The sequence below is a fragment of the Sorex araneus genome, chromosome 2 (genome assembly GCF_027595985.1).
Source record: "Sorex araneus isolate mSorAra2 chromosome 2, mSorAra2.pri, whole genome shotgun sequence".
Lineage (NCBI taxonomy): Eukaryota > Metazoa > Chordata > Mammalia > Eulipotyphla > Soricidae > Sorex > Sorex araneus.
Window position 1 is genome coordinate 43,223,478 of NC_073303.1, and position 8,739 is coordinate 43,232,216.

Below are 8,739 nucleotides of genomic sequence, written 5' to 3' on the forward strand. Positions count from 1 at the left end.
CCAACTCACAGTCATGAACAATTTTTAACTGTGTCTCACTGTGATTCCATAAAAAGGGGTAAGAGTGTATTATTAAAAAATTTGAAGTTTGAGTATGCCAAATTCCATAGCACTTATACATTCTAGTTGATTAATGGTATAATATTCAATTACTTTAATGGACATTTATTTTAAATTTCATTTTTGAATGTTTGGAACACACTCAACTGTGCTCAGGGCTTACTTCTGGCTCTCTACTCAGGGATAATTTCTTTCTTTTTTTTTAATGCAAATCTGATTTTATTATTTTTTAAAAATGTTTTATTAGTAAATCACCAAGAGGTACAGTTAATAACTGATGAACTTTCATGTTTGCATTTCAGTCATACAGTGATTGTTTACCCATAGCTCCACCAGCATCCATTCTCCTCCACCAATGCTCCCAGTATCCGTCCCACCACCCCCACCCCCCACACCATGTCCCGCCACCCCACCCTTCCTCTGTCAGGCAGGGCATTCCATTTTGTTCTCTCTCCTTTTGGATGTTGTAGTTTGCAATAGAGGTACTTAGTGGCCATCACGTTCGGCCTATAGTCTACACTTGGCACACATCTTTCACCCCAAATGGGTCCTCCCAACATCCTCTACTTGGTGTTCCCTTCTCTATCTCAGCTGCCTTTTCCCCCAGCATGTGAGGCCAGTTTCCAAGCTGTGGGGCCAACCTCCTAATCCTTATTTCTCCTACTCTTGGGTGTTAGTGTCCCATTCTGTTACTTTATATTCCAGAGATAAGTGCAATCTTTCTATGTCTCTCTCTCTTTCTGACTCATTTCACTTGACACAATATTTTCCATGTTGATCTGCTTATTTGCAGATTTCATGACTTCATAGTATTCCATTTTGTAAATGTACCAAAGTTTCTTTGACCAGCCATATGTTTTTGGGCACTCCAATATTTTCCAGATTTTGGCTATTGTAAACAGTGCTGCAATGAACATACAAATGCAGATGTCATTTCTACTATATTTTTTTGCCACTCCGAGAAAAATTCCCAGGAGTGTACTGGTGGGACAAATGGGAGTTCAATTTCTAATTTTTTAAAGAATTCTCCATATTGTCTTCCAAAAGGGCTGAATCAGTCGCATTCCCATGCTCAATGATAATTTCTGGTGATCCTTGAAGGAAAAAACCCAGTGCAGGGATAGAACCAAAGCTGGTTCTATAGGAAGGCAAATGCCTTAATCTCTTCTGTGATCTGAATTTTAATAACATTTTTGTTTTATTCTGAAGTTAAAGAAAATGTTTTATATGAGGGCAGCAGCAGACCAGGTTATGCATAGGCATTACGCCTGTCATAGACTCAGGAATTCCTTTCCAATTAAAAAATAAATAAATAAATTATTTTTTTAAAAGCCCTGTAACTGTTCTCATGGTGAGTCAATTAAAGAAAAATAAACTATAAAAAAAATTCCTTTTGCCAGATGACTATATGGAATGCTGGGATAATCTAGGTAGGCCGTGTGCAATGCAAATGCCCTAGCAACTATACTATCTCTACAGCCCCTGGACTCTCAGGCTTTGAGAGCAGTGGGATTTACAGGAATGCCAATGATGTGGTTTTATGCAAGCACCATCGCACCAGCAAAGGGCCACCTGAGTGTCTGCCGCCCTCACCAATGTCTCAGGTTCCCTCCCACCAAGTCCTGCCTCCCTCCCCCAGACCCAGAGCACCCACTGAGTCCCCTTCCTCGGAGAGTCCAGGTGTGTAAACCATCCTCAGACTGTCCTTGGCCGTGGATCTCGAGCTGTTTCTCTCTCTCCCCCGTCTGTGAGAGCTCCCTGTGCCGTCTCTCCCAGGCCTGAGCGTTCCCAGCATGAGGCCCTGGAGCTTTGATGTGCTTGTCCACGCGTTCCAAGGCAAAGGCAGCAACTGTGAGCTTTGCCCATGTACAGAGAACTGGTGGGTCTGGGGAAACCGAGCACATCTCCCTCCAGATGGGGAGGATTCCACCACGAATCCAGGGAGCACAAGGCCTCAGGGTCCGCACTCCCCTGTAGTGCCCTTACCTGTCTTCAACTCAGGAGTCCCCAAGGAGCATGACGGATACCAAGAGCATATTGGATGAACTGAATTTATTCACTATTTAAACAATAACACAAAGGAGTTGCTCCAGCCCTACCCCCAACCCCATTTCAGAACAGTCCGACTGAAGACTGGGGGAGCACAAGGCTCCTGCTGCAGCCAGACCCTGGTCGTGGCCCAGGATGGAGCCCCCCGATATCCTACTGGCTGTGACCCGTCCTCCTCCTCTGGGTACAGGCAGGCTGGAACCTTCTCTTTGGGGGCAGTGAGGAACCCACCAACTCCTCGGTGAAGGAGGAGCCCCCAGACACCCTGGGGTGCCCCCCCGGGGAAGGGGGTCTTCTCAGCAGTGCCCCCACACAGAGGACGCTTCCTGGAAGGGGCAGCAGGCTTGAAGGCCCCTCTGTGGGTGGGCGGGGGCCGAGAAGCCCACCCGAGCTCTGGGGCAGCGGGGGCCAGTGTCAGGGCCAGGGCTCGCGGGGAAGCCCCAGGGCAGCAGGCTGTGGTGAGAGGCCAGGAGGAAGGCCAGGCTGGGCAGCTCCTCCTCCTCCTCGCTGGAGCTCTCTGCTGCCCGGGGCAGCCGCCGGCCAGGAGGGGCCACTCCCAGCATGCGGGGGGCCCTGCTGTCCAGGGTGGGGGTGGTGTGGCCGGGACACATGCCCTGTCCTGCCTGCCGGGGTGGGGACTCCAGGCACCCCAGAGAGGTGACAGAGCCTTCAGGTGCCATCGCTCTGTCATCGGCCCTTGCAGGCCTTGAGGCGTGTCCACAGTCAGTCTCAGGGGGGCAGGATTCAGCACTGGCCCCTGGCCAGTGGCCCCAGGTGGGTGTTGGGGTTCTGTGGCCTGCTGCACTCTCAGCTGGACTCGAGTCCTCTGGGGTCACCTGGTGTTGGGGACGAGCCTTGATGACCTCCTTGTCATGCGGGGTCCGAAGACGCTTTTCCACAAGCTGGGGGGAAGAGGGACAGAGTGGGCATGTGGGGTGCAGGGAGGGTCAGGGAATAGGGGGAGAGAGTGACCCCGACTCCTCCGGAAAAGACAACCCAGATCTCTGTCCAGCTAGGGGCCCCCACACACTTCTCACGTCCTCCTCTTCCTGAGGCCTCACAGTGAGGCCCCTGGCCATGACCTGGGCAGCGAGGGCAGCAAGTGACCGGGGCCCCACTGCTGGGGTGCCCCTCCCTGACTCAAGACATGGTGCACCTCTAAGACCCCTGTACCCTCACCCTTTGTCCCCTGAAGGGTCTCTTTCCCAGGCATCACGTGAAAAATGCCCCTTGTTAGCCAGGGTAGCTGCCCACTGCCTTCCCGGAAACCCTCGCATTATTGCCCTGGGACCTCCCATGGACCCCCGAGGCCCATCTGCCTCACCTGTGCGGGGGTGAGTCCTTCCTCCTCTTCCAGCTCCTCAGCCAGGGCCAGGAGATCCAGCTGGGACTCTGGGGAGAGCAGGTGAGCCAGGAAGCCGGGATGGATGACAGCCTCGACCTGGGCAGAGGGAAGCAGGGGTGAGGGTCCTAGTGGGGACAAGGGAGAGGGAGGAGGCAAACACACCCGGCCCCAGCACAGTCTCACACAGACCCACAGCAGGAGACTTACACTCACACACACAGACATGGAGACAAACCTGCACTCACGAAGGCACATGACTATTCACTTACTGTCACAGAGAAGTATGCCTGAACACACATGTTTTCATGCACACACCTGACACAAAGACACAGACACCCTTCCGCCTCTAGGCACAGGTACATGTATCCACACGTGTCTGCGCAGAGCACACAAAGTACACACAGATGGAGACACAGAGATGTTCACACATCAACCAAACCCACAAATGCACACACAGGGGCCAATGCTTGTACACAGAGACACATGCGTACACACAAGCAGAAATATGCAAACATAGGTGAGCACACACAGAGCTCAGAGCAAAGACCGCGAGTATCTGCCAGCCCTGGACAGGAGCAGCCCTGGTGGGGGCTGCCCTGGGCCCTCCCCCCACAGCAGCGCCCTCGCCCCCACCTTGGTGACAAAGGCCTCCTGGGAGCACAGCTCGTCCACGTAGCTCAGGAGCCCCGGCTCAGGGCAGGTCCCGGCCTCCCCCTGCTGCTCCTTCCTGCCTGCTGCACGTCGGCCGAGGGGCGCCCCCCAGCCTGTGCCGGGGACCTTGAGCAGCTCGTCCATGATGTCCATGTACTCCTGCACAGCCTCAGGGGGGATCTCCTTGGGAGCCTTTTTCTTGGGGGGCCGCTGCAGTTTGTGTGCCTTGGGGCGGGCTGCCCGGGCCCGGGGTCCGGCCTTCGTGAGGATACAGGCTGAGGAGTGAAGAAGGGAGGGAGGTGGGGGGACCTGCTTCCCTGCCCTCAGACACGAGCACTGAGCACAGAGTTGGGGATCGGGTCCCTGTGGGCTGGGTCAGGTCACTAGAATCCCACGGCTGCGTGAGGGACAAGGGGACCCTCAATGGGAGGAGGGGCCCAGCGTGTGTCCAGGGTCTCTGAGCCCACCTCATAGGTGAGTCTGGTGCCCTCAGGCCACGTGGGGTGTGCGGGGAGAGGGAGGAGCCCAGGGACAGGGCGCCGCTGAGCTCAGGGCCTGGGGCTCCGGGAGAGCGAAGGCTCCCTGCAGGCCAGGACCCCCCGGGGCCTGCCCTGGCCTGTGGCCTGAGCTGGGGAGCAGGGTCCCTACCTGGCTGCTGGCCCAGCGGTGGGCCGGGAGCCCCCTGAGGCTCAGGCCGTGGCGGGGCGGGGGGTGGCAGGCCCTGCACCCCGTTCATGCACTGCAGCTTCTGCGCCTCCATCTCCTCCTCTGCCTCAAACTCCATGAACCTGGGGTGGGGAGCACAGGCCCCGCTGAGTTGGGTTGGCCGGGACCCAGCAGACGCCAGGACGAGGGGGGGTCAGGGGATGCCCATGGCCCAGCCCCCAGGAGGGTGGAGAATGGGTGGGCACGGACCCCAGCACCCCACCGATCCCCCACAGGCCCTGGAGGGTCACAGCAGGTCAGGGTGTGAGTCCGGAGCCCCAGAGTGGGGTGGGGAGGAGTGTCCCGGCCGGGAGGGACAAGGTTCAGCAGGGGAAGGGCCCCCGGGGCAGCCCAGGCCCCCAGACCCCTGGGAGTCATCCCGCAGCCCCAGGCCCCAGCCAGCCCCGACCCCTTACTCCCTGGGCGGCCCGACTCACTTGGCCGCCATGTCGTAGTAGATCATGCGGTCAAAGTTGCTCTTGCCCCGCCACTCCCGCAGCGCCCGGCGCAGGCCTTCCTCCAGACTCATGGTGGGCTTCAGGCGGGCCAGCGTGCGCAGCACCGGGCTGGAGGGCCACACTCGGTCAGGGGCTGCGTCTGCCGGACCCCTGCTGACCCCCCAGGGCGGCCTGGCCCCGCCCGCCCAGAGTGGACACTGCCGCCCACACCCCAGCCTGATGGCCGTGCTGGTGTCCACCCTCAGCCCTGGGGACTCTGTGAGGGACCCCAAGGCCGGGCACCCACGGGCCTGCCTGAACCCCGGCGCATCTGTGCTGTGTCTTGTCTTAGGAACAGAGTGTCTGTCCTCAGAGCACAGGGCGGGACCAGCCCTGATGAGGGACTGAGGTGAGGCTTTGGACATGGCTGGTCCCGACGGGCTCCTGAGTCGGAAGCCCTGGGGTGGCATTCCTCAGAACATGCAGTCCCCGACCCTACCCTGGGTGTCACCCCAGTCCCCTCCGGGGAAGCTCCCGTTAGCTCTAGGCCCCAGAGGGACTCACATGAGGAAGCAGGACAGGGCTTCAGTGTCCGGAGTCTGAGGAAGGTACGTCCAGGCCATGGCCTTGAAGCGCTGCCAGCGCCGGAAGTTCTCATAGACGCTCCTGGGGCTGCTGGAGTTCTCAGGTGGTGCCTGGCTCCGGGTGGTGGCCGGACCACTGTCCCCGCAAACCCACTGGGGCTGTGACCCACCGCTGGATGGGAGGACGGTGGGGGCCACCTGGGCCACCGGAAGGGGAGCCTGAGGAGTGTTGTCTCCCGTCCCAGCCTGGGCACCTCTAGGGGCTGGGCCGGGCCTGAAGGTCTTCGGCACCGAGGATGCCAAGTAGAGGGGAGCAGGATGCCCCGTCCCAGCAGATGGCGCCTCTGCGGCCCCCCAGTTGAGTGGAGCCTGTGTCAGGATGACAGGCTGGTTCTGGGCTGACTCCACAGGCCCCGACTCAGGGCTGACCTTCATGATGACCTTGCAAGGCCCAGGGTCGCGGGGACCACGGCCCGCAGCTCCTGCCACCACGGGCATCATGGGGAAAGGTGACAGCACCAGAGGGTTGCCGGGAGCGATGGTCGAGGTCACCAGAGGGGGCATCTGGATCGGCTCCCAGGGTGGTGGCTGGGCGAGCCCCGGATTGAGGAAGGGCAAGACCCTGAAGGCAGAACCGGAGACCCCCAGGTTCATGGTCATCTCCGGGAACAGCACTGGAGACACTGCGGAGAGGAGGGAAGCGGGAATGAGAGGGACTCAGGGGGCGGCAGGGCCTCCACTGGCCCAACTCTCTCGAGCTCAGGCCCCTGACGGGAGTGAGGCCGCGGGCACCGTCCCGGTCCTGAGTCCCGGCACAGGCGATCCCCCCCTCCCAGCTGGGTTATGCTTCGTGGAGACCCTAAGAACAAAGCCCTTGTGTGCAGGGATGGCCTCTGTGCTGGCCACCCTGACCCCTTACACCCAGCCCTGCAGCCTCTTTGGAGCTTTCCAACACCCCTGGGCACAGTGTCCTGTGGGCAAGAGCCCAGGTAGGGTCAGGCACAGTGACTGGACCAGCCGACCACTGGTGCTCAGCCTTGTGACAACAGTGTCTGAGGCCGGACTGTCCCCTCAGGCTCTCTGGGGCTCAGCAGGGCCTCCTGCTCCCTGACTAAGAAGCACACACAGCTGAGAATGTTTCCTCTCAGGAAGTGCCCGGGACCCAGACGGGAGCACAACACCCACGGCCTAGTTCTGTGCTCTCAGACCCACAGCACAACCTTCACAGTGGCCGCTGCTCAACCCTGTCCCTAGAGCACTTAGTCACAGTTTCAACCTCCAACGTTCCCTTCCCTGGAGAGGGGCCTGGAGAGTGGTTCTGGGCTCCGTGAGTAACGCCAGTTCCCTCAGGGACGGCAGCAGGGACGGGAAAGGCCAGAGATTCACCAGTCAGACTCTCTGGGGAGGTTTCAGCGTTCTGGAGCTGCTGGTCATGTTAGATTGAAAATTGGTGACATCTTCTAAATAATCGAAGACTTTGTCCCAGTGACAGACACAGGATCCTCAACCTCAGGCCTAAACCAGGTGCCAGGACAGACAAAATTCTCTGCAACCATCCTTGCACAAGAGGAACTCAGGCAGAGTCTCACCAAGAGACGCCCCTGAGAGGGATGAGAGAGGGTTGAGTGAGAGAGAGGGGTGTGTACATCATGCTCAAGAGAGAGGCCCCTATTTTTTAACTGCTATGACGATCCTCTTTCTGCCTCAGTACACTCCCTAACAAGGAATAGACTCTCACAGACTTTTCTCAGGTAAACCCAAATACACACACACTCTCTCTCTCTCCTCACACACAGCCACACAAGTACACTCACACATACACCTCTTCCCTGTCTGTGAGGGGAGCATGTGATTCTCAGTCAATCTTCACCTCAGAGCTGAAATGCAGGCTGGGGCTGCACCCTGAGATGCCAGAACATGGAAGAACAAACTTCACCAAAAGGAGAAAGATCCAGAACAACTCAGGAGTCTGAGTCATAACTAGGCTGAAGTCAGCCGTCTCCCAGCCTGCTGACCCACGACAGCTGCTGCACTCAGCCAGGAGAGGGTTCCCGTCTGCAGGAGGGTCAGGCTCTGACTGTGGCAGTTAGTCACCTGCAGCCAGCTCTGGAGAGGACGTGGCACGGCACAAGTGCACACACACAGCCTCACTCAACAAGGCTCAGGCTGGACCATCTCTGCTGAGCTGCCCACAGCAGGGTGAGCTCAGCCCAAGTCCAATTCCTTCAACACTTATTCTAGAGCTCAGGAAGTGACATGGACTCAGCAGTCCTGGGTCTCCCTGTGCCTCCACAAATCAGTCCCTCCGACACATGACAAATGGCCTTGTTCCCCCATCCACAGCAGGGACACTCACACACAGAGCAGCAATATGCCTGCTGCCTCCCTGTGTCCACACACAAGACCTCCCGGAGTCATTTGCCACACCTCCACGGCTGCCCTCCCAGCCCCCTCAGGTTCTCCTGGGCTCCCGTGGCTGTGCAGGTGAGCTATCTTGGAGCCCAGGCCTTTCTCCTTTCTCCCCCCTTCAAAACATGGTGTCCCCAGTGAGGGGACTCTGAACCCAAAGGATTTCAGGGTGGCAGAGACTTTCTCACATACACAGACACCCTCAGAGGCTTACCTCCTTCTGACGCCATCCCCGTAGACGAGGCAGGGGCCACCGCAGCTTATCAGCCTTCACAATGCGAAAAGTCAGGACCAGGATCAGAGAGTGAACCGCTCACGCAGACGCTCAGGATCCGAGTGGATGTGGGACGAGTTTGAATTCAAACCTCAGAATGTTGGGCCCAGACATTCCGCAGTGGGGGAGGGGGGGCCTGGGAGGGCCCGGCTGGGGAAACATTCCGTGAAGGGCTCTGACTGGCGGGTCAGAATCAGAACTTTCCTTCAACCTGGGCAGTGGCAG

At 58.1% G+C, this 8,739-nt stretch overlaps 1 protein-coding gene across 1 annotated transcript; it reads right to left on the reverse strand.

Annotated features, from left to right (window-relative positions):
* Positions 1–2,405: 2,405 nt before the first annotated feature.
* On the reverse strand, positions 2,406–8,470 carry LOC129401668 (NUT family member 2G-like). Its single transcript, XM_055124404.1, has 8 exons — positions 8,455–8,470; positions 5,812–6,514; positions 5,248–5,376; positions 4,754–4,893; positions 4,088–4,380; positions 3,434–3,550; positions 2,946–3,011; positions 2,406–2,732 (listed from the first exon to the last, which is right to left on the reverse strand). The coding sequence occupies exons 1-8, from the start codon at positions 8,468–8,470 to the stop codon at positions 2,406–2,408; spliced, it is 1,791 nt and encodes a 596-aa protein (XP_054980379.1).
* Between the last annotated feature and the right edge of the window lie 269 nt (positions 8,471–8,739).

Bases quoted from the DNA above. Each gene is read 5' to 3' on its own strand.
- LOC129401668 (XM_055124404.1), bottom strand. The intron at 5,377-5,811 runs GTGAGTCCCTCT...GTGGCCCTCCAG, and splicing joins GCCCTGTCCTGCTTCCTCAT to CCCGGTGCTGCGCACGCTGG. The intron at 4,894-5,247 runs GTGAGTCGGGCC...TCCCCACCCCAG, and splicing joins TACTACGACATGGCGGCCAA to GTTCATGGAGTTTGAGGCAG.